Source organism: Netta rufina (assembly GCF_964035555.1).
Source record: "Netta rufina genome assembly, chromosome: 5".
Classification (NCBI taxonomy): domain Eukaryota; kingdom Metazoa; phylum Chordata; class Aves; order Anseriformes; family Anatidae; genus Netta; species Netta rufina.
The window spans coordinates 33,427,585-33,451,793 of NC_140128.1; the positions used below are offsets into that span (position 1 = coordinate 33,427,585).

General features: G+C 62.3%; 1 protein-coding gene across 3 annotated transcripts in view; it reads left to right on the forward strand.

Annotated features, from left to right (window-relative positions):
- Positions 1–8,187: 8,187 nt before the first annotated feature.
- Positions 8,188–24,209, forward strand: part of DGKZ (diacylglycerol kinase zeta) — a gene marked incomplete at its 5' end in the record, with an annotated part of 41,482 nt that continues 25,460 nt past the window's right edge. The window contains 2 exons of one of the 3 annotated variants that reach the window (XM_084287041.1): positions 8,188–8,246; positions 15,654–15,752. In XM_084287041.1, the coding sequence (XP_084143167.1) occupies positions 8,188–8,246; positions 15,654–15,752 (158 nt within the window). Of the gene's footprint in view, positions 8,247–9,024; positions 9,351–15,653; positions 15,753–24,209 lie in introns of those variants that run through there. The other 2 variants (XM_084287039.1, XM_084287040.1) reach the window with 2 other exon arrangements.

The following is a 24,209-nucleotide window of genomic DNA, read 5'->3' on the forward strand; positions in this document are numbered from 1 at the left end:
TCGTGCTCCCCGGCTGTCCCACTCGCCGGCTGCATGCAGAACGGGCTCAGCACCAGGACCTTGTGCTCAGCCTTTGGGCTGGAAGCAAACTTGCATGTTTTATTTCCAGCAGCACCGTGAGGTCTTCTGCAGTTCTGGGCACGTCAGAACTGTTACGGCTCCGTTTCTTCTCCCTCTCCAAAATATCGCTAACGTCATCCTCGTGGAAGAGCGTGGAAGAAAGTTCGTGGGGTGCAGTGAGCTCCTCTGATGAAGGGTCTGTGCAGGGTCTGTACAACAAAGACACTGCTCATAGCACCATGGCTCTGGTTCTGTCCCAACTGAAAAAAAAAAATAGGAAAAAGAAAAAAAAATCTTTAATCCTTCAGTTAACTAAAAGCAGAACAGTTGCACTTAGATCAGAACAGCTTGAGACCCCACTGCCTGTTAGCCTGCACCTCCGATAGTCCATTTACATCTGTGAAAACTGATTAGTTTTGTCATGATTTTGTGTGAAACACAAGGCAACGGGGGGTCCAGAAAATGAATCTTCATTTTCTAGAGAGCTCCCACTGGGTTTGTTAGGCTTTGGGCATTGAAATGACTCCATCTCACAATCAGCACCTCCGCGGCTGGAAGGGAGCCCAAGCAGGAGGCAGTGGGGCTTCAGAGCTGCTCGAAGGCTCATTTTTAAGCACCTCGTCCAAAAGCAGCCTCCTGCCCGGGTCAGTGATGTGGAGCCACCATCCCACTGCGTGGCCAGGCTTCATCCAAAGGGCTCCTGCCTGGCTCGCCCCCGTGAAACATCCCCGAGCTCTCGGGGCACTGCCTTCCAGGGAGAGCCTGGCTCCAGCCCTTCACTCATGTTCTGAAATGCCAAGAGAAGGCTCTTAAAAGGATGATTTAAACACTGATGCAGCCAGAGCAACCAGAACCCCCTCCGTCACAAATTTCCCTTCATCCAGACAAATCCTCTCAATTCTGCCGTCTACCAGAGAGCTCTGAGCCTCTCAAAGCAGGCACATCAGGATCTTCTGATCCTCGCTCTGCCTCCCAAAACACAGCCAGCCAATCGCACCTACCAATGTGGCTACAGCAAGTAATTAGAGCAGAAGGAGGGAATTAGCAGAACGAGGGGCACCTTCTTTACAGGTCACCTCCAGCCTCGCTGCATTGCACTCGCCCTGCTCCAGGTGCCCACGGCCAAGCTCTGCCGCTCCAGGCTGGGCTTTTTCCCTCCCAGGGTCGTGTTCCCAGCCAGGCTGCGCGCTGTCAGTACGTACAAGCCCTGCACAAAAGAGCCCTGACAGAACACGGTCTTCCTTTTGCAGAGACGAGTTATTCCCAACTGCTCTCTGTTACCAGGCCAACTTGGAAAAAAGAAAAAAAAAAAAAGAAAGAAAAAAAAGAAAAGAAAAAAAGCTCTGCCTTTGCAGCTCACCGCTGGGCCACCAGCGGTCCCTGGGAACATTGATTTGTTACAGCAGGACGTGAGCTATTAGGGCTTCCAGCAGAGCGTCCCCGCTCCCCGAGAGCAGCGTGTTCCCTCCCGGTGTCACTGCTCGGGGCTGTACCTGACCGTACCGCCCGTCCTCGTGCCGATCCCTCCTGGGACGGGCAGGCTTTGTTCCTGCTCCCGGGCAAGGAGCCTGAGCTTTCGGTTACCTTGCGAGGTGCTCAGGCCTCCTCACACCCCCTAGTGCATGGTGCTTGTTCGTGGCGATGGAGCCGGGGCCGTGAAGCCGTGTGGATTTGCTGGCCTGGTGGAGGTTTCTCGTCTTGTGCCCGGCAGAGGAGACTGCGCCCTCACGGGGCTTTACTCACTGCAGATGTTGCTGCCCGGGGAGTGCTTGCCCTGCCTGTGATGGGAGAAGCTGAAAGGAGGAAGGGGTGTGTGGAAACACCGAGCTGTCCTTGCACGGTGCCACGTGCCCATGCTGAAGGATGGAAAGGGCAAAATCCCCTGCGCCCTGCTTCTCCTCCCATAGAGGCTTCCCGTAGTGCAGGAACAGCCCCGTGGGCAGCCCAGAGGCACTCGACAAGAGGCACTGCAGCTCCGGGGGCCCTGGGCATGTGTCATAAACCCCAGAGGAAGACCCACATCCTGCATCGCTGACCGGCCAGCCCAGGTGAGGGTGGGTCTACAAACCCTGGTGTGACACGTAGGGGGACACCGAGGCTGTGAGCAGGAGGCAGTGGGGCACGGAGCTCCCCCATGTGCCCAGGGGAAGGCTGTGGGGGGAACAATCCCACTGTGGGGGCTGGAGAGGCTGAGTCACACTGCGAGGAGGGCTCAGGGCTCCCCACAAGTCCCAGCTGTGTGGGTTTGGGGCCTGGGGGCTGCGGAGCCGGTCTTGGAAAGCACACAGGTCCCTGGGGCAAGCGGGTGGCTGCCCCAGACCCCAAGCACCGACGTGCCGGTGCCCAGCAGGTAGAGAGCCCCGGTGCGTGAACAGGGGGCAGAGCAAATCCCAGCCAAGATGCCAGGCACATATGGGAGCCGTGCAGGGGTCTCTCAGCCCAGCTGGCGTGGCTGGGACCGGGGTCATGAAGTGACTGGGACCCCGAGCAGCAGATCCTTTTCTCTGCCGGGGCTGCTGTCCTGCAGTTTTTTGGGGTTCCCACTGCACACACCCTCATCGGGTGAGCAGCCCCGGCAAGGCTGGGCTGTGAGCAGTGAGGGACGGCTGCCGTCCTCGCCCTCCTCAGCCTCCCCGGCCCCCGAAGGGTTAAGTGCCAGTTTCCGAGTGTCTCTAAGGTGACACCACGCTCCTGTCGCTCCCCGCAGCCCCCCCTCCCCACGCACACGCTCACGCTCGCTTTCTGCTTTGTCTTTTGAGGGCTGCTGCAGGATCGGTGCACAGGCACCTTCCTCGCTGCCAGCCTCTCCCTGCCTCTCCCGCTGCCGCAGGGGACGCCGAGGGACGCGCCTGGCCCTGGTCCCCCCAGCAGGCAGCCCGGGCTCTCCTTTGCCTCTGGTCTCTCTCCTGAGACCCCTTTCCCCACCGGCACTGCGCTCCCCTGCTGCCCTGGCACCTCGGAGCCGCGGCACCGACGTCGGCAGGTTTCTGCCCGCCGTTCCTCCGCTTCGCTGAGGCAGGGCAGGGAGGCAGACGGAGGCTGAGCCCCTCAAAGTGCTGCCCAGAGGCCGAAAGAAAGCACGGCGAAAAGTTGGACGACGGCTCCGCTACTTTTCCCCTGAGATTTTGCTCCCCCGGGGAGCGAAGCCTCACCGGCATCCACCCGAGGCCCTGGGGAGACCGAGCCGAGCGCGGCTCCCTGCGTGGAGAAGCGCCTCACCCCAGCATGGCAGAAGGTCCTGGGAGCTGGAGAGACCTCACCCCGGCCAGGGGTGATGGCCAGGGGTCCAGGGGAGCCGCGGCGAGCCCCCTGGGAGCAGCAGGCGCAGAGAGCAGCGGGCGAGAGCGAAGCCTGGGCCTCCGCGGCGTGGACCCGGCTTGGGAGGAGATGCGAGGGGCCGTGGCGGTGGCGGAGGTGGAGGAGCAGTTCCTGCACGTGGCCATCAGAAAGCAGGTGTCCTACAGGTAGGAGCCCCCGGGATGGGCTGGGGTGGAGGGGTGCCACGGGACCTGACCCGGGTTTCTCACTGCATCGGGGTCAGGGCTGGTTCTTTGGGGTGGCCACTGGTAGCTGCCCGCTAGAGATGTCCTGCATTGCTGTGCCGTGGTTGTTCCCGAGTAGACAAGCCCTGTAGGAACCTCCTGGGGGTCTCCCTGCCCCGCTGAGCCATGCCATGCCACCCCATCCCACTGCCCTGTCCACACATGGGGACATGGGGACCTCCCAGCTGGGAGCAGGGATGCGGAGGTGAAGGGGCTGAGGCTGAAAAGCCTGTGGGGGCTCTTTGCAGCGAGGGGAGGATCTGTGCTGGCTCTCGGCGTGACTTTTCTGCTTGTGCCTCCCCCAGCACGGCTGCAGCCCAGCAGAGCTGCTGCGGACGAAGCGTGCCCCTGGGCAGCGCGTCCTGCGGTGCTCACACAGTGCCTGCTGCGGGGATTTGGGGCCGCGGGGTGCAGAGCTGTGCTGGGAGGGGGGTTTCTTGCGATTCGGGACACACTCAGTCACCTCCCGGCTCGGCTCCCAAGCGTGCAGCAGCCCTTCTCCCCCCTTGCAAGGGCTGCCGTGCAAACTGGGAGCGAGTTGCTCTCTAATACTGCGGTAATGGGAACTAATGGGAAACCGAATTAGTGCCTGCAGAGCAGGAGGGGCCCCGGGCTGACTCATCCCAGGCACTTGTTATTCCTGCAGTGGGTGGCGAGCGGGAGCAGGGGCGGCAGAGCCCGTACCAAATTAGTGCCTGGCTGTGGGAGCTGGGGCTGGGGCAGCGCTCCTGGCCCCACTTTGGTGCCTGGGACTGCTCCATGAGGCGCCCAGCAGACCGGGGAGGGCTCTGCCCCGCTGTGATGCCAAGGAAGAGAGATGGATGGATGTGCAGAGCGCAGCAGCCGAGCAGGATTTTCTTCTCCTCGCTGTCTTCCTCCAGATGTGCGCCGTGCGCTCTGCGAGCGGATTAGCCAGCTGCAATTATCCAGCCTCCCCAGGGGAGGAAGGGAACATCTTGCAACCTAATTTGATCAGCCTGAATTCGCTCCAGAATTGTCCGGTGTTGCAGGGGACTGTTTACATCCTGCTGCTCCCACCCCGGCCACCCCACACACGCGGCTCTGCTCATCCTCTCCGACCCGCGCTGCCCTTCCCCAAAACACTTCTGTCCTCCCGTCCCCCCACAGTGGGGCTCCTTGGGGTGTTCCTGGGTGGAGGGCACCCGCAGCTACCTGCTGCCCCGTGCCAGGGAGGAGGCTGAGCTGCTGCCCCGACCATCCAGTTCAAGGCAGCAGGGCAAAGGGAAGAGAAAACGGGAGAGGAAGTATCTGGAGGTGAAAATCTGCTTGTGCCGCCCACACGGGGCTGGGACCAGCTGCTCCTGGTTCCTGTGCCAGGTGGGGGGCAGGCGGGGGCAGAGCTGCTGCCCAGAACTGGGCTGACCTGGCACAGGGGGGTGGCAGAAACCCCCTCACCACACCACCACGTGGAGCCAAAGGCACTTCCCGACCCCATTTTGGAGTTTGGGGGCCCTGCTCCGAGGGCCATTGTCATCATCGGTGTCCTCAATGTCAAGCGAAGGTGGGAGGCCCCAGCTCTCCTGCTGCCAGGCTGCCTGCTCCTGCTGGGACTCATTAGTCATCACGAGGGGCAGGCGGCGTTAGCCACTATATAAAGGGTTTGAAATGAGCAGAAATGATATTAAGCCTATGGAAATAACGTTCCTTCCAGAAATAGCTGCCGTGGTGTACGGAGGCGCCTTGGGCGGGTGGAACAGAGCTCAGCACTCAGGTTATATTTAGGGCTTTGAGTAGCAGTTCCGTGCCAAGCTTATTAATGATGCTGGCTTGTGCACCGGCTTTGCAGATTCTGGGACAATTTCGCCCGGAGGGAGGTGCCTCTGCGGCGCCGGGAGGGCCCTGTGCTCCCTGTCACCGCTGCAAGCCCAGGACAAGTGCCGGGATTTGTGCCTCGCTGCCAGCATTGCTGGGCCAAGGAGCTCGGTCAGAGTCCCGTGTCACACCAGCTCCTGCTCCAGGTGTCCCCATGGTGCTGTGGCAGCGGGGCAGGAGCACCTCCAGCTCACAGAGCGGGTACAGCCTGGGGCAGCTCCAGCCAGGCAGCTCCTTTGGCCCCGGGCAATGCCCCACAGCACCCCACAGCTCAGCACTTGCACAGCACAGCAGCTCAGGGCTCTGTCTCATCTTTCTGCCTCGCTTTGGGGTGAGGCTTGCAGCAGTGGCCTTCTGTCGGCAGTGCTGCACCCAGCAGCACAGCCCGTGGGGGTGTTTATGCAGAAAGGAAACCACAGCGCACAGCACTCGCTGCACGGGCCACACGCATGGGGCAAGGAGCGTGCCGGGAGCCAGACCTCTGCTCTCCTGCTCCCAGCCCCGGCTCCTGCCACCTCGGTGGGGCAGCAGTGCCTGGCACAGGCACCCCGTGGTGGTCAGAAAAGGGGCTGCAGTGCCCCCTGTGCCCCCCAGCCCAGCCTTTTGCACCCCACAGAGCAAAGCAGGGATGTGGGGTGCCCCAGCTGCTCGGCACGTGGGTGGCTAGGATGCGCCAACATCTCACAGGCTGTTCTGTGCCGGGGAGCTAAATATAACCCAGAGCGGAGCAGAGGGGCTTTGTAATGTAAATAGCAAGGGAGGGCGAGCTTGGTCACCCTGGGCAGGGCAGGGCAGAGGGGAGAGGAGGGTAGGTTTGTTCCAGCCATGGTGCGGGTACACAATAGGGTTCCCCAGTGCTGTCTTCCAGGTGGACAGGGTGTCAGTCCCTGCATGGGGACAGCAGAAATGGGGATTTCTCTGCACCCTGGGAGCAGAGGGTGCACAGCACCCCTGTCCCAGCTGGGCAGTGCTGGGGCTGGGAGAACGGCTGGGCTGCGAGGGGAGAGGGGCGGCAAGGCTGCCTCCTTCCCGCAGCCTGAATCCTCTCTGCTGCCCCGTTAATCGCGTTAGCCAGGCTGTGCCGAGCAGTGTAATCAAATTCCCATTCATCCCCACCAAGACGAGCCTGCTCTGCCTTGACAGAGACATCTGTCTCGTCCCTCCGTGCAGCTGGGGGAGGAGGTGGCTGGCACCCTGGGCACGGCCGGGGGGACGCTGGCAGCGCTGGCAAACCCTACGGAGCAGGCAGCTCCTTGCAGACCTGGGTAGGGGGTGACAAGAAGGTGTAGGGCAGCCCCATCCCCAGCCACATGCCCTGCCTCACACCGCTCAGGGACAGTGGGGATGCTCCTGGCCCCCCCAGCAATGCTTCCCTGCCCGCTGGTCTCCTAACCACCAACAAACAGAACTGGATCTTTTTTTCGTTTTGGTTTTGCATGGAGGGAAGGACAAACAGACACAGAGCAGGTCCTAGGGCAGGGAGGGACGTTGTGACCCCAGGGCAGATTATCAGATTCCTTCCTGGGAAGTGCAGATTTGCATGCGTGCATATGCAAAGCATCACGATACTCCTCGGGACAGCGGGTTCGTGTGGGCAGAGCAGGATGGTGAGGGACGAACAATGGGGCCCTGGGTTCCTGCACCGCTTCCCGTGAGGCATCTTCCTGCACCCAAAACCCACAAAGAGGGGCTGGCACGACCTCCTCCAGCCCAGGCAGGGGCACGGTGGCTGGAGCACTGTGACCACGGGTGCGGTGTGCTGCTTCTCCCAGTGCCCCTGGGTACGGGGCTGGACGTTAGCGCCGCAGCGTGAGACGTTGAAAGGGAAATGTCTGTGGGCAGAGTGCGGACGGGACCAAGCCCTCATCACATGCAAAGCGGCAGAGCCCACGAGCCACTTCGGTGGCAGCTGCGGTGACAGAGCCGCTCCCCTCCCTCTGCAAGGTTTCTGAGCTGGAGCAGGGCGTTCGGGACCTGCCTTTTCCACCCCGTGCACGTTAACCGGTGAAGTGGGCTGTGCTCGGTTTCAGAGCTAGCTGAGCGAGATCAAGGCCTTTCGATGCCTTTTGTTGCTTTTAACCCCTTCTGATGATGCAGTCTAACAGAATACCGTGCACCCTTTAGAAATACCTTCCCCAGGAAGCGGCTCTGCTCCATTCCCTAGCTCCATGGAAGCTCCCCATGGGCACCCTCCTGGTGGAAAGGCCTGGAGGCAGAGCACACCGGGCAGAGCCTGGCTGCACAGAGCTGAGCTTTCTGCAGCTGGGGACGTGCCAGGTCTCCATGCTGCGCCCCGCAGACGCGGCCCAGGCGATGGATTATGAACCAGAGGCAGCTTCTTCACCTTCTGGAGGCCGGGCCTTCAGCTCTGGTGCCCGTACCCGCTTCTCCCGGCCGCTTCCCCTCCCCAGCGCCCGGCACAGGGCGAGCAGGGACGGAGGACGTCCGGAGAGCCGCCGTCCGGCCGCGGCCTCGCGAGGCTCCTCCAGAGGAGAGCTTGCCCCAGGACGCGGGCTGCAGGGGGAAGAGCGCGGCGCCGCAATGACAGCCGCCCTCGCACTTCCAGGAAGTGCAGAGAGAGAGGAACCAGGTGGAGGGTGCAAACAAAGCCGGGGCCCACGCCACCGCGACCGGGCGGCGGAGCCCTGCCAGGGACCTGCCCTCGGGATGACTCCGGAAAACAGCCACCGGGGGAGGAAGAGCGAGAGTGAAGCCTGGGCCGGCTGAGCAGCACCCGCTCGTGCTGCGGCAGATGTGGCGGCACCGCTCATGGGACGTTCCCCAGAGCCCCGCAGGGGCCACCAGCATGAGGTACCCGCCGAGACGGTGCTCTGGGGGGCTGAGCGCTGGCACCCCGCGCTTTGGGGAGGGGGAGAGGTTCCTCTGGGCTCTCCTGGCTCCTCGCCCGCAGCCCCCTCCACTTCTCCCGGTGCAGCCTCGCCAGCAGGGATGCTGGTGGGCCGCATGCGTGGACGCTGCTGACGTGAGCCCATCACCTTCCCCCCTGGGAGCAGGGGTGATTTGAAGCCCCCAGCTGCACCCTGCATGCTCTCCCATCAGGGTTCCTGCTTGAGGAACGGAGCAGCGCGGGGCTGGGGGCTCAGCGCGCCCCGCACCATGCTGGCAGCAGGGGCCTCACCCCGGCAGCCCCCCAGGAGCCGAGTTTCGGTGCGGGCTCCATGCCCCGCTCACCACCAGCTCCATGGCTCATTTGCCATGCAAAGGAGGACCGAGGGCTGCCCTCGCCACCTGGCACAGGAGAGACGAAGGCGCCCTGCGCCTGCGGACACTGCCCCGTCCCCTGTCCCCTATCCCCATGCCACGGGGCTGGGGCCAGCGGGCGAACAATGGGAGGACGCGGGAGGCTCCGGGGCCTCTTCCCGAGCGCGGGGGCGGCGGCGGGGCCGGCACTCGGCTTCCTGAGCCGGGACGGGACGGGGGAGGGCTGCGGGGCCCGGCTGCCCCCCGGTGCTGCTGGCACCCACTGCCCGGTGCCCGGTGCCCGGTGCCGGGGGGCAGCAGGGGGCGCTGGCGGCCCGGCCGTGCCCCCGGTACTTCCTGCCCTGCTCCGGGCGCGGCGGGGCGGGTGGCAGCGCCGCCTCCTTTTCTCTTTCCCTCCCTCCTTTCCCTTTCCCTGCCCTCCTCCTCCTCCTCCTCCGTCCCTCCCCTCGCATGGAGCCGCGGCGCGGGGCTGCGGGCCGGTAGCGGCGGCTCCGAGCCCCCCAGCCCGGCCATGGAGGCGGCCGGGCCCCCTCCTCCCGGCGGCTCGCCTTCCTCCTCCTCCTCCTCCTCCTCCTCCGCCGCCGCCGCCGCCGCCGGGGCTTCGGGAGGTGCCGAGCCCGAGCGGGGGCCGCCGCCGCCCGGCCGCCGGCACAGCAACAAGCGCTTCACCGGCCTCAAGCTCTTCGGGCGCAGGTGAGCAGCGGCCCCCGGGGTCGGGAGGGGGCTCCCGGGGGCTACGGGGGGCACGGGGGGCAGCCCCCGAGGTGCTGCAGCCCCGCTGTGCACGGAGCTGGCCGCCGCCACCGGGGCTGGGCACCTGCCCCCGGGTGCGCGGTGAGCCCCAGGTGCACCCCACGGAGGGTGGCCGAGGTGGGCAGCAGCTTTTGGGCTCTGCTGGAGGATCTCCAGGCAGCCTCTGTCTGCTCCCAGGAGTTTTGGGCAGCCGTCTGCGTCTCGCTGTCAAGGCACCGGGTCCCCCAGAGGTGCTGGCCCGAAGGAGGCGGCTGGCCGAGGTGTGCCGAAGCCGCCCGAGGGTGTGGGACTCGTGGGGATGGAGGAAGATGAGTTTGCGTTTTTCTCCTTGCAAACTGTTGGCATGAGGAATGGGAAGTTGGGAAGCGTTGCCCTCGCTGACCCCAGGCTCCTTCCTGGAGTAGTCAGAGCCTCGTGTCTGGAGGATTTGTTTCCATGCTCCCAGCACCGCTCTGTCCCCATCCCCGTGCACGTGCTTCGTGCTCCAGCTATGATTTCGGCAGTCCTGCAGCAGTGAGGCCATGGCCGTGCGAGTCCTGTGCTGCTCCCAGGGGGCTCGGGGACATCAGCTGCCCCACTCCAGGCTTGCTCACACACCCTGACCAGGTGTCCTCAAGGTACATGCCACCGCTTCCTCCCCAGGGTCCTGGCACTCACCTGATTTTTGGGATGCTCGAGCCATGTAAGTGAAGTGACCCTGCACCTCCAGAGGTGTGTAAAAACAAGGTTAGTTTAGGTACGAAGGGACCTCTGGAGGCCATCTGGTCCAACCTGCCCCAGCCGTCTCAGTGGCCTTCTGCTGACTGGCAGCATCTTTTTGTACAGGGGGGTGGACGCACTGGGCAGTGCTCCCAGCGCGGTCTCACAGGCCCTATACAGAGGGGAAGGGCCCCGCTGCCAGCCTGCACAGCACACCTCACAAAGCCACAGGGGAGCTGGGAGTGAAGGGTTTGCAAGGTCACTCCACCCCAGAGCGAGAGCTGCTTTCCTCTGCTCTGGTTTCAGAGCTCTCGGCAGCGGCCACGTGGAGCTTCTTGCAGTTTCTGTCCTCTCCCCAGTACTAGCAGGTGTCTCTGGCTCCTGGGGGTTCACGTGTCCCTGAGCAAGCCATTATTTCTGAGTACAATGGGGAAATTCTCCACGTGTGGATGGTTTGTGTGGTGCAGATGCGTGGGACGGGCAGGAAACGCAGACCTGGCCAGGCCAACACGCCCTGCAGAGCGCCTTGAGATGCCCCTCGAATTGCTCAGTGCTTGGATACATCTCTTGCTCTTCTTCCACTGGTGGGAGGAACTTGGTTCCCCCTGGATGCCGAATACAGCACTCGGAGCTGTGAAAAGCTGTAGGGGAGGAAGAAGAAATTCCCAAAGGCCACGAGGAAGGAAGAAACCCCCGCACGCACCTGTGGGTGGGGAGAGTGGGCCGAAGGCGTGGAGGAGAATTGGCTGGGAGCTGCTGGGAGCTGCCGAATTCGTGCCCACCTCAACAGCAGAGCAGAAGGTGGCACCGAGTTCCACTTCGTCAGAGGGAACTGCGGGGTAAGGTGCTTATTCTCCTTTGTTTTGGAGAAGTACAGTCAGTACTCATCCGTGAAACGCTTTCGAACAGCGATTGGTGACGAAATTTGCACCCCCTTGGATTCTGGAGCTCAGCCAGAGCCTGTTTGGCCAGGAAAAAAAGTGGAAAGGAAACTTTGCGCGGGGAGATGAAGCCTTGCATCTGGAGAGCCCTGGCTGCGGGGAGAGAGATCTCCTGAGCTGGGCACACGCTGCTCGGCTCTTCGGTTCCTCTGAGGCTGTCGGTCGCTCAGGCCAGTCGCAGTAACAGCAGGAGCACACCCTCAGAGGAGGATCCAAGAAACAGGAGAGTGCAGCAGCACCAAATGCTTCTTGCCTCCTCTGACACCCCCGGAGCCCATCTGTCCTCGGGGCTGGCGCGCAGGGCTTCGTGGGCATCTCGCTGCAGATGGATCCCGAGAGGTTTTTAAGCAAAAGAGGAGTGAGACCCTGAGTTTGCCCTGAAGCTACGGCACATTAGCCTCCTGGGTGCTGCAACGGGCTTATTTCTGTACCTTGTAATTGCCTTAAAGGAGGGTGGAGTAATTGGCTCCCGAGCTGACAGAGACAAGTGCACAATACGTGCATCCGGGCCACAGATGGGTAATTCTTTTAATTGGGCTGATAAAGAGATTGGAGCTGATCAGATAATAGGTGGTTAGGATTAAATTTCCTTCCGAGGTGCCCTGTTTCTTGTGGTGTAAGTGAACAGCGTGGTGTACCCCTTCCAGCTGTGAAGGGGAGGGAGGACCGTGCGAGTGCTGGGGGGACGACCCCTCTCCTGCTCTGCCCCGTGCTGGAGAGGGGAGCCACTCACCTGGATGTCCCCAAAGGGTTTGGGACCCTCACCGTGCTCCCCTCCAGCGTGATGGAGAGGTTTGGTGCAGCGGGGCCGCCAGCAGCACAGCCCGCAGGCGCAGCCCCACAGAGAGGGGAGCGTGGGACTGCAGCTGGGAGCTGAAAGCCGGGGGGGGTGCGTGCCATCGCAGGGGAAGGTCTGTGGGTGGCACAGCGTGCGGGTAAACGGCACTCGAGAAACTGAGCTGAGCGCTCGCCTACACCTTTCTGGGACGCCGCTCGTCTCTCTGCTCAATGCTGACGCCCGTGTGAAAGCTGGGGGAGAAGCGCCCGGGGGAGCTCTGGCTGCCCCCCTGCCTTCCCCCTGCCCACCGTGCTGGTGGCACCTCCGTGTCCCCTTGAACTCGCCGTCCCCTTGCCGCTGAGCTGCCTGAGCAGCGAGCCTGCACCCCAGAGCAGCAGCTGCGGGATGCAGGGCCTTGTGTGTGCTTTCCCCTCGTGCAGCCGTGGGGTAAATCCCAGGTGCTGCGAGGGAGAAGCAGGCGGCTGTGGCAGCGGCGAGGTTGGCGAGCTTTAAAATCAGCACGCCGCCAGGGCCGGGGCAGAGCTTACCTCGGGACAGGCTTTTTCACCCAGCGCCTCGCTGCCAACTAGCTGTTGAGCAAGCGAGAGGATGCCTCCTCCTCCTCCGCACATGCAGATCTCCATCTGCCTGCGGAGCCTCCAGCTCCCCGCTCCTCCAGCCTCGTGCTGCTCGCAGGTGACGGGCGGGCGGGGGGCTCCGCAGCTCTCCGGCACTGAGGCGAGCTCCAGCCACCCTGCAGAGCGCAGTGTGCCGGGGCTGGAGAAGGTGGCAGGAGCCCTAATCTGATTAGGAGCTGGCGTGGGCCTTCCCTGAAAGCGTGTCCTCTCGTCGAGGGGCTGAGGGATGGGGTGGTGAGAGGACAGCGGGGCTGTAACTTCGGTAACTTCCAGCTCCGCTCTCCTTGGAGCTCTGGTTTCTTTTCCCCAGGTGACCCCCTGAGCTGAAGCTCATGAGGTAGCTCTCAGCCCTGCTCTTGCTCGGTGCCACGAACGGGTGCTGGCTTCGAGGTGCTGAGCTCAGAAGCAGAGCTAAGGCTGCAGACTGATGCTCGGGATCATAAACCCTGCTTTTCAGAGAGGCTGGGGGCTGGCGGGAGCTGAGGCGCTTCTGCAAGAGGCTTTTTGATGTCGGCTCGGATGCAGGACCTGCTTGGGGTCATGGGCAGGGTGTGGAAATACCGAAACCTGTCCTGCTGGTTCTGGGGCTGGCACCAGGCTCTGCAGGAATAAGTGCCTCTGTCTTGGTGATCCGGAGCCCGGGAGCTTTCCCCGGGCCAGCTCTCCAGCATTGCAAAAGCACACAGTGCCCTTTCCTCGTGTTTCTGTCGAAACTCTCAGCCATGGCAGCAGCTGCAGTCGCTGTCTGGGAGCCGGGAACAAGAGAGGCTTTTCTCTTATCCACGTCAGGGCGTTAGGCAGGTGGTGAAACTCCACCAGGGCACGCAGCAAGGCCACCAGGCGAGCTGTGTACGGGCACGGAGCCCTCTGTCCTGCATCAGGCGCATGGGGCACCCAGTCTCGCTCTCCTCCAGCCCACGATTCAGGCCCTGCTGCCTGGAGGGGATGACTTTGTAGTGAGCAGCCAGCCCTGCCCTCACCACGCAGGGGACGGGTGTTTCCTGCTGGCTCAGAGGATGTCTTCTGCTATCCCAGACGGTGCCGGGCCTCCTGCCTGCCGGGCAGGTGGTGCTGGCTGCAGTTTCTCCCTCCATGCCTGGGAACAGCCCACCCCACCCCAGCTGTGTCCATCTCACGGCTTCCCCCAGTGATCCAGGGTTTGGGGAGCTGAGCCGAGCATCTCTGCTCCCTGAGGAGCCCTTCTGAGCCGGCAGGGACCGGCGGCAGCAGGGGCCAGGGCAGGTACGTGGTAGCAGTGGGTGGGGGGACGGCACCTGGCTGTTCACCTCGCCCCATCTCCCTCCCCGTGCTCGCTAGCTGCAGCTTTGTGGGGCAGGAGCGGTCTCAGGCTCCAAAATACGCTGTGGCTTTGCAGCAAGTCACGTGGGCCCGCTGGTTTTCTGTCCCAGGAAGTCAGAGAAGCTAACAAAAAGGCTCGTTGCGAAGGGTTTTCCCCTGGTTTTGGCGCTGCTCAGCTCCCACAGGAAACGTGGGTGCCGGTGCGGCCCGGCTCGCTTGTCGCTGGCAGCCCAGGTGTGGGTCTGGGGCAGAGTCCGCGGGGAGCCTCCTCCCTGCCTGCTTCCCAGCCCCTGGGCTCCCACTGCAGTCCGGGCAGGGCTCGACAGCATGGGGAGGATGAAAATTCATGGGGCAGGAGCATCCAGACCTGACGGGGGCTGGTCCCGAGCTGCTGGCACAGCCTGCCCGGCCTTGCGGAGAGGCAGTGGGGGCCATGCAGCATCCATGTGCCGGCCCCTCCATGCGAAAGTTCCCCCTCCATCAGATTATCGCTATCTCCTCCTGCCCCGCTGGCCCTGGCAGATTCAGCACTAAGCCTCTTACCGCAAAAAACCCGAGGTCACCATGCAAGGGAGCATCGCCTGGGGTGGGGAGCACTGCCTGCGGGCAGCTGAAGTGTGGTGGGGGGTGTTCTCCGCAGGGATTTCGTGCCCGTGAGAGGCTGGCAGATGGGGAGATTAAGCAGCGGATCTGCTGGCAGGGGCCCCGTGTGCCTGCTGTGGAGCTGGAGCCATCCCGTGGGATGGGGATGGGGATGGGGATGGGGTGGCCGCCGGGGTAGGGGACAGCCTGGGGGAGGTGAGGTGAGGGGGCTGGGCTCCGTGTGGGGAACAGCGGGGTCCCTTCAGTGATGGATTCACTGATGTGGGAGGTTTTCTGAGGGCTGTCCGCCGAGGAGCGTGTCCTGCTGAAGGCGCACACCGCTCTGACCTCCTTAAAGCTGTGGCTGTTGCAAATTTGGCTGCGGAGGGTGCACCGCGAGACCGAGGTCAGAGCCATCCGGCCAGGCAGAGCTCTGCAGCCACCGCTGCCGCGGTTGTGTGCATGCCTGGCCCTGCTCAGCACCTCCCCACGAAGGGGAAGGGGGACACGGAGCCAGCAGGGACAGGAGCTGCCTCGTCAGAGACCACCAGCAAGGGCCCCCTGGCTCTTCACATCACCCACTGGCCAGTTTTGCCGTCCCCTGGCTGCCAGAGGAAGCAGAGGTGGTGGCAGAAAGGGTCGGAGGGGTCTGAACGCCCTGCTCCTCCGTGCTGGGTCTCAGACCGCTTGGCCCCTGGCTGGTGGCAGCTCGGGGGCTCCCTGTGCTGCTCCCGGCACCTCCTGTCCCCGCCGGCACGCAGGGGCCGCAGGTTTTGGAGCAGGCACGCTGCCCTGCCCTGTTCTCACAATGCTCCTTCGCGTGAGGTTCGCCGAGTGCCTTCATAATTCATCTGAAATTCAAATCCGTGCCTGGGCCTGGCAGTCGAGGCAAAGGCTGCCAGGAGCCGGGCTGATGCTGGGGCTGGAGAAAAAGAGGAGAAGGAGGAAGAGGAGGGAGGGAAGCGTCTCCAGCCCTCCCAGTGCGAGTGGCGGTTCTTTGGCAGTGGGCTGTGGGTGGCTCTCGCCGTGTTTGTTTTGGCCCTGGGGTTGAGGTGACTCTGGACTGGGCTGGATTCCTGCGTCCCAGCAGCCGGAGCGTGGTGCTGGGTGTTTGCTGCCTGACTGCAAGGCCTCTGTGGCTGGCAGCAGGGGAGGTGACACGGGTGCTGCCACCTCGGCTGCAGACCCTGAGGCTGTGGGGAGAGTGTTTGGGGAGGAGGAGGGATGGTGCCGGGGCAGCAGAGTCGCCGGGCAGCCGGAGGCGTTTATGGGGAGGGCTTGCTGACCACTCTCTTTGTGTCCCTAGAATCCACCTGCCCCACAAAGGTGTCTTCCCTTGTCTCCAGGGCAGCCAGCCCGGCCGATGGGGATCCAGGAGGATAAAGCACCGGCCGGCGGTGTATAAGTATGTGGTATTTTTATTGGCTTGCGCAGGCTGCGCAGTTCCAGCAGCTGCTCCGACGGCGCTGCTCGAGAGCTCTCCTCCCTCCCACCCACGTCTCACCCCGCGTCACCCTCTTGTGTCTGCACTAACCAAGGCCACCAAAAGCCAGGCTGCTGCCTGCTGCGTGTGTCGCTAACCTTGTGCTAGAGGGCAGCTCGCTGCCGGACCTCCCTCTGCTAACATGGCGGCCCCGTCCTGCTGTGTTTGGGTTGAAGGCATGCCAAGGGCTTCCTCCTCCATGGCCTGGCTGTCGTGGGCATGAGGGCTGTGGCACCCGGGCCCTGTGCAAGCCGAGCACTTTAAAGACCTGAAATGGCAGCACACAGAGGGTGGTTTACCGGAATGGTGAAGCAGCCTGGTGTTCAGCTGGGCTGAGCATGCCAGCCGTGGTGGGAAACCAGGGCCTGGGGGTAAACATGACTGCAGGGGGCTAACACCTGGACTAACCGTGCTGCTGGGGGCTCAGGAGTGTTCCCAAGGAGGTGTGGAGACAGCAGCAGGTCCTGATCATGGGCTCCGTACACCAAAGCCCCTGTGGAGGAGCACATCAGCCTGGTGAGGCCTCGGCTGCCTTGCTTCTTGCCGTGTGTTACACGGCTCCTCGGGGTGTCACCCACCCACACAACGTCCCAGACCTCTCCGGGTTTCCTGCTCGTCACCCAGCGCGCTCTCTCTGATCGCAGCGGTCTCCAGCTCACCAGACCTTACAGATACACAAGTCTCGTGCCTCGGTGCCGCCTGGGAGCCCCGTGGGTGGAGGTGCTGCGGGTGACAGCAGCGTGCCTGTCGGGTAGCTCTGCACGCTGCAGGCGGATGGGGTTTGGAGAGGCCCAGAGTGCTGCGGGTTGAACACCAGAGGGCATGGTCGCTCTTCTGTGCTGCGCGCTGGAGGGATGCCGGGGAGGGAAGAGCTCCCCGGACAGTGCCAGCACTTTCCTTGGGGCTTGCTGGGGCTGGGTGCCATGGGATGGCCCTCCCGTGGGCCTGGTCTCCTTGCTTCTGATGGTTTTTCTCTCCCCCTTTGTACAAGGGAGCTGACAGAGCACCTCTTGTGTGGCCCACGCGGTGCCTCCCTTCTCGTAGGGTTAAGGGCAGTGCTGGAGTGCATGAGGAGCAGAGAAAGGGTGAGCAGAGCGGGGCAGCCCTGCCCTACCAGCCTGAGGCCACGCGTTAGCCCCTGTCCCGAAGGGCAAATCTTCACCTAGGATCTGCTCCGCAAAGCAGAGCGCAGCGGGAGGGCCCCTCGGAGTGCAGCAAGTGGCAGCAGACCAGCGGATAAAGGGATGAGGGAACAGAAGAGAAGGAAGCACATGAGGGCAGATAGGCAGAAGGCAATCAGAGTAAAAAGTGTGGAGGAAAAAAATCAACTTGTCTCCCTGCCCTTCCGTTTGTAATGGGGACAAGCTGACCTTTAGCAGAATCAAAAAGTTTAGCAGTGACTCTTTTTAGAGTCACTTCAGTCTGTACCTGAGAGGGGGAGAAAAGAGACTGTGTAACCCACTGCCACAGGGTGAAAAAGACACCAGAGGTTGGATGTGATACCAGCAACAAGGTCACAGCTAAGCCAACAAGCACCCTTTGGGGTGTGAGTCGCAGCTTAGTCACGGGGTCACGGTGATGGCTGGGGACACAGAAGCAGGAGGTGCCTTTCCTGCCCCAGCCTCAGCCCTGTGTGGGGACCTGATTTTTCAGAGGTGCTGAGCCCTGCCCCTGGTTTCGGGCCCTGCTCTTTTCCCCCAGGCACCTGCAGTGGCTGGGTTGGGGTCCCTTATCTCACGGGAAGCCAGCCACCTTGCTTGGGAAGCTGGTCTCGTGGTTGTATGGGGATCGGTGCTTGTTTGCACTGGATGGCCAGCTAGCCCAATCTCCATTTTAATTTCCTCTTGGATAAATACACCACAAAAACACTCTGCCAGTCCCAGCGAGCAGATCTGAACAGGGATAGCTCAGGGCTCTGCTCCTAGGCCCCTCAGGACCCTCTTCTCCCTCAGCTGGGGTTGCAGCCTGTCCCACAGCCACCGGGGCTGTCAGGACACAGGAACCCGCTGGTGGCAGCTGTCCCTGTCCCTGTCCTTGCGGGGTGTGCGGGCAGAGCTGGAGCTGCAGGCTGCGGGGAGGGAGGAGGAAGGAAGCGGGCCTGGTGCGAGGAGAGGGCAGAGCGTGCCGGCCCGCAGCGCCTGCCGGCTTGGAGCGGGGAGAAGGCAGAGCTCGGCACGCAGATGCTTCCTGCTGCCTGCCCCCGTTGTCTCCAGCTGCCTTCCCTGCCAGCAGCCTGAAAGCAGAGCCAAAACAGCCCCTACGCAGGGCTGAGGTTTGCCTACACGTCCTCTCCCGCCGCCTTGCAGAGGCCGCCGGGTCCACCCGCGTGACAGCGCGGTGGCAGTGGCTCAGCCATGGGGCCTGGCTCCCGTCTGGCTCACGGCTTCCTGTGAGTGGCTTTAGAGATACCCATCGGCAGCGCTGCCGCGGGAAGGCAGCCGGCCCTGCCTGCCTCTGCTGCTCTGGCAGCGCTCTGCGTTGACGTTTTGTTGTTATCGTTTTACCGTCTCCTCTCCGCGGTCCCCGAGGAGCGCCGGGCACGGTCCGAGCGCACGCACGCTCGCGCACAGAAAGAGCTCCGGCTCTAATTTTAGCCGTGACGTACGCGGGGGGAGCGAGCAGCCGGGAGGAGGCCGGGTGTGAAGGGATGAGGTCCCAGCTGCAGGGCCCTGCGGTGACTCACCGCGGCCGCCTGCGCGTCTGCCCGAGCTGGTCACCAGCGCTCGCTTCAGTGCCGGCCGCGGCGGGTGACTCCTTCCTCGGGGCATCTCGGAGCGAGGCAGCTGCCACTGCTGTCCCTGCACCAGGGCCCCTCGCCACAGCAATAACACGCTCCTGAAGGCCGCCTGCTCCTCAGGCCGTGCAGAACCCTTTATTTTTAACGATGGCCCAAGGAGGTGGGACAGCCGCCCATCCCGTGATCCTCCCCGCGTTGCTTTGAGGGAAGCAGTTGCATCCCACGTTTGCAGAAGTGGTTTGGTTGTGAAAGGCTGAGGAGACATCACCTTGCCGTGTCATCTTCAGGTGCTTGTGCCTGAGGGGGGCACCCTGCTTCAGCACTCACCAGGCACAGCGTGCTCTGCGGGATCAAACCAGGGCTGGTGCTCTATGGGGGCCCAGAGCCGGGTACCGAGGCATGGTCCTTTCCCAGAGGCCAGGCAGCTCCCCGCAGGGGTCTCCTGAGCTGGGGTCGGCACAATGTGTCTCCCTGCACCATGAGCGGGCTGGGGGGTGGGTTATTAACACACATCATCGGGTTTGGTCCTTGTGCTTCACCAACTGAGAGCGGGGCGCATGGATTTGGGACACGGGATGCTTTTGGGGGGGGAGAGCCGCTTTGAGATGTCCGCAGGCACCGAGGGGGCGAGTGGTGTGGTGCTAGGGGTCCCCGTCTCTTTCTGGGTCCCTTCTGCGTGTGTCTCTCTCGCTCGGGGCAAGCCCGCCCGGGGCTGCTCGCAGAGGAAGTGCAGTTGGTTATTTTAACGAGCGCTGTCAGGGTTTGCAGCGCGGGGAGGAGGCGGAGGGAGCAGCGGAACGCTCGCTCGCCAAACTAGGACTTGGTCGCAGAGGGCCGGCCCGCCGCTGCTCCTCGGCCGCTGCCGCCCGCTCATCACCTGCAGGGACCTCAGCGCCGCTCCGGATCAGGTCACAGAGGCTTTTCCCCGCGCTCTGCCCTCCTTTCCTCTCCTCCTCCCCGTCCCTGTGCTTTCCTGCTTTCATTTGTGCTCGGTGGGGGAAAGGGAGGGGACGGGGGACGGAGCCCGTAGCTGGTGGGTTTGGTCTGAGCAGGTGCCGTGTCCCACCACGCCGGGTAGGGGCAAGGGGGGAGCAGACCCCTGAATCACCCCCAAAACCCTCACCCTGCTGGCTCCTGGAGGCGGGATCAAGCTGCAGCTGTGGGCTACGAGCGATCCCTGGGGCTGGCACGGGGGCTCTGGGAAACCCAGCACTGTGGCACTTCGCTGCTGCTTCCCCTGCCAGAGGTGGGTTTCCAGCCACACGCTCTGCTTGCTGGTAGGCACGGGCTGTGTTCTGCCAGCCTGTGCGGCACGTGGAGGGCAGGGGGGAAGAGCAGGGGGAAAGCTGTGGTGTAGGAGGATAGCCCATGCCAGCTGCTTTGTCCCAGAATAGTTTTTTGGGGGTACAGGGCTGCCTTCTGGGCTCCTGGCATCTCCCCTGGTGCTGGTGGCACCCGCTGCTTTTGCTGGGGGTGGTAGGATGCCCTTCTGCTCCCTGCTGCAGGCTGGTGTCCTGCCAGTCTCTGTGTTTCTGTGCCTGTAGCTGAGGGCCTGAGGCTCCTTCAGGAGGTCTGTGCGTCCCCCTGGCACCGGGCATCACTGCCTGAGCTCTGCATCCCTCACACTGGCGCTTTTTCTCTGTGCTTTTTTCCCTGCCTCTTCCCTCGGGATGCTGCCAGGGTCCCCAGCCCAGGCTGGCTCCGTGCTGGGGAGTTTCCCCCAGCTTCCCACATGCTGGGGAGCCGGGCTCAGGCAGCTGGACTGCCGGGCTGGCCTCCCTTTAAATAGCATCTCCCTCGGGTCCCTCCTCTACGTGAGGCACAGAGCTGTGTATACCGAAGGAGGGGATCAGCTCTTGGGGGGAACAGCAGGCATCTGCTGCAGGAAGCAGAGCCTGGCCCTTCCTGCGCTCCCAAAATTGCCGGTGCCAGCATGCCCGACCCACCGCTGCTTCGCTGCTCTCCAGAGGGAGCTTTGGAAGATAAGGAGCTTTTTAACATCCGTCCCAGCCCGGGTCAGGGTGATGCTGATGCGACCAAAATAGAAACTGCACGGATTGCTGCTGCCCCATCCCCTGCTCTCGCCTGGCCCCTGTGTGCTGCTGTTGTTTGCTCACCCTCTGCATTTCGTCGTGGATAATTCGCTACCCCAGGCTGCTGGTCCAGACGCTCGGCTCTTGGCACGGCAAACAAACTCAGCAGTGGCTTGTATAAATCAGCACTGTCCAATTTCTCGATAACCAGGAGGCAGGTTGTTTAGTGTAGTGGCAAATAAACTTGGTAATGTTATGATGGTGGAAAGTTGTCAAGGGATATGAATGCGCAGACTCAGCCCGGGAGCCTCCAAGGAGACAGCTTTAGTTTAAATTAAGACAAAACTCCATCTTCCATGGATTTTGGGAAGGAAATCACATTGTTGTAATGGGAACATTACTCTGAGCCCGAGGGCTGGCAAACTCCTGACTTTATGAAGCATAAGTGGAGGGGCTGAGCTAGCCTGGCAGGAGAGCCTTAAATCAAGCCTGAGGCACGCTGCATATGGCAGCGGGACCACACAGGAGAGGTGCTGAGCACCCTGCTGTGAAACCCTCCCAGTGCTGCGAGCCTTGGGGTGCTGGCTGGGGCTTGGGACTGGAGGAGCAAGGAAGGGGAGGGTTGTGCCATGCCGTGCCCTGAAGGGTTGTGTGTCGCACCAGGGCTCGAGGTTGGCCTGGTTTGCGCTGAGAAGGCAGCGAAGGGGCAGTGGGACCAGAGCTAGGAGAGAGGCAGGATGGAGGTGGGATTATGCCAAGAACTGTAGAAAAAAAAAGCACGAGGCCCTTCTGCTCCCAGACCCTGCTCTCCCCAGCAAGCCCCACCTTGAGAATATTTTCTCATGAAGGGCCAGGCAGGAGGTGGGACAGCCGGTCCCTTTTGCCTTATTTTGGTCAAGGCCCGGCCAAGCAGTGGGGACTGTGTTCGAATCGCTGCGTGGGCTCGGGTAGTTCCTTCAGCGTCGCTTTGCCCCTTGGACAAGCTTCCTATGAGAAACTGCAAAGCCGCAGCGTTTCCTTGCTTCCCTGCAGCCACCCCACGTGAGGCAGCTGCGACACGGGGACATGAGATATAACAGGCTCAGGGCACGCAGACGCTTATCTCGTGGCCAAAATCGGGCTCCCATGACACAGTGAAATGAGGTGCTGGTGGACAAGATCAACGTGTGCAGGGACAGGGCTGGGGTGCGTGTTGAGGACTGCTGTCGGAGGGGAGTGCAAGAAGGGGTTGGTCAGTGACTTTTTTCCCTCTGGCAGTTGGGAAACGTGTTGGTGTGTGATGGGACAAGATGGGAACTACTGGGGTCTGACAGACGAGTGTCCTCTTCCCGTTGACAGAGGGAAGCACTGAGGGTCCTGCTTTAACCTACTTGCTGAGCTTGATGGTGGCAGAGTCACCTGACGGAGCTGCCCAAAAGGCTAAAAACGGTGTGGGATTAAAATCAGTGGTGGCTGCCTGCAAAGCCTGGTCTTGTCCTCATGTGTACTGCGCGGTAATCTGCCCGAGGCGGCAGCAGGCAGGAGGGGCGCTGACCTGGTGCCCTTTCCCTGAGCCCTCGTTGCCAGCTGGGCTATCTGGGCTGCCCCAAAAAATTCCAGTCTCCTGAAATAAAGCGTGTGGGTGAGTTTTCCATCTGGCCATCCCAGTTACTGCAGGGATCCCGTTACCTTTCGGTGCCAGACTTTGTGGGTGTTTAGAGCAGGTCCCTGCGCTGGCACTGCTGCGAGGTCACGCAGCAGAGGCTTGTCGTGTGCGAGCAGGAGGCTGCAGATTTTGCTTTTGCTAGGCCACGTGCTCAGGGTGGGTGATTGGTGGCCTCTGTGCTAGGTCTGCAACCTGTTGCTCTCATCTGCTCTGTGTGTGCAGACCTGGCTGCAGAGTGTCATGGTTTGCACAGCACATGCAAGCTTTACAGCACGGGGAGGCCCAGCTGGTGTAGCTGCCTGTCCCTTGTGAGTCAGAGCAGTGCTGGGACCTTCAGTTTTGCCAACTAACATGCTCAGTGACACTGACAGGTTTCTGAGCGAGTCAGCAAAGCCCTCAGGTGGTGCCTGGGGTGACCTGCTCTCAGTTTGTGCTCAGGTAGCCCTGCCAGTAGACCTCAAGACTCCCCTCCGAGTGCTCTACAAGGGCCAAAATGGCATTGTGCTGCCTGGAGGGTCAGCCCTCAGGCTGTGGCAGTACTCTCCTCCTCTGCAGTGTGAGGGTGTCCACAACTCAAGGGTGTCCTCGGCCACAGGCCTGCTGTGGTCATGCAGCTCGGGGGCCTGCGAGTGAGGTGCTGTGCATAGGCGGTGGCACTTGTTGCATTACATGAATAAATCTGAAAATAGAAGGCCCATGGTCCACCCTTCACAGCACTTCGAAAGGCTCACGGTTTGGACGGAGCCTTCCTGCCGCTGTGCTGGAGGTATTTTTGGCTGCCTCAGGCCCACGAGCCGTTCCCGGGCGTGCAGCACTGCTCACTCACACGTCAGCTGTGGTGCTGAATGGGAAGGAGGCAGGCTGGTGATGCTGCTCCATGAGAGCTCCTGCTCTCATTTATGCAGGAGGCAGGCACTACAGTCCCCACCACGATGACTGCCGAGGGCTTGTGCAGCCCGCAGGCGCTCGCTGCTGCCGTTCTGCTCTGGTGCTGGTGGGGAGATGCCTGCCCCTTGCTTCGGGGCCGGCTGAGAGCTCAGCGCGGATTATTCTCAGACCTTTTGGCCCCCGAGGCCCTTGTTCTCACGGCCTTGCCCCCTTCGAGCAGCTTCTGCCTCTGTCTGAGTTGTGTGATGTCGGACAGATTACAGCTGGAGTGGAAATTCTGGGCAGAAAGGAACTGCGCAGAGTTTGGGAACTCGCTCGCCTCGCTGTAACCAAAGCCCTGAGGGCTGTACCACATCTTGACCAGCGTGCTCCCTTCCCCATCCAGCACGGGCACCTTTCTCAGCAGGCTTCTCCACGCAGGTCACGCTTCCCAGTGCCTCAGGGGAGCCCAAGGGAGAGGAGAGGCCAGCAGCTGATGTCAGGGAGCAGGGACAAGGGGACGGGGTCTCGGCAGAGGCAGCGTGGGGACAGCAGTGTACATGGGAAGGCAGAAAGGATGGGGGAGCGTGAGCTGACGACGGGAAATGAGGCTGAAGGCAAGCTGCAGTGTGTCAGCGGGGCAGGGATAGCAGCAGCTCCCTGGGTGGACTCCCAGGCTTTTGTCCCTTGGTCCCTCCAGTGTCCTGACAGGGAGGAGGCAGACACAGAAGCCCAGGAGATCTCGGTGTCACACATGGGTGGTTGTTAGTAACACGCCTTCACCGTGGTTGAGTGGTGCAAGTCAACAGTCCTGGCCTGGGGAAGGCAGCCTGTAAGCTGCAGTGGGCTCTGGTTTGCATGCTGCCAGCCCGGGTGCCACAGCAGCAGCCCAGCAGCTGCAGCAAGCCTGGCTTCAGAGACTCAGCCAGGACGGGCCCTCGTCATGGAGCAGGGTGAAACTCGGGCTCGTTTCCCTCACTGTAGCCCAGTGGTTGGAAAAAATGCATTTCCAGCCTACTAAGTAGAGGCTTGCTGAAAGGTCTGGAGGAGCTGATGGCGTTTTTCAAGTCCAGACTTCTATAAGGCCCAAGGCTTGT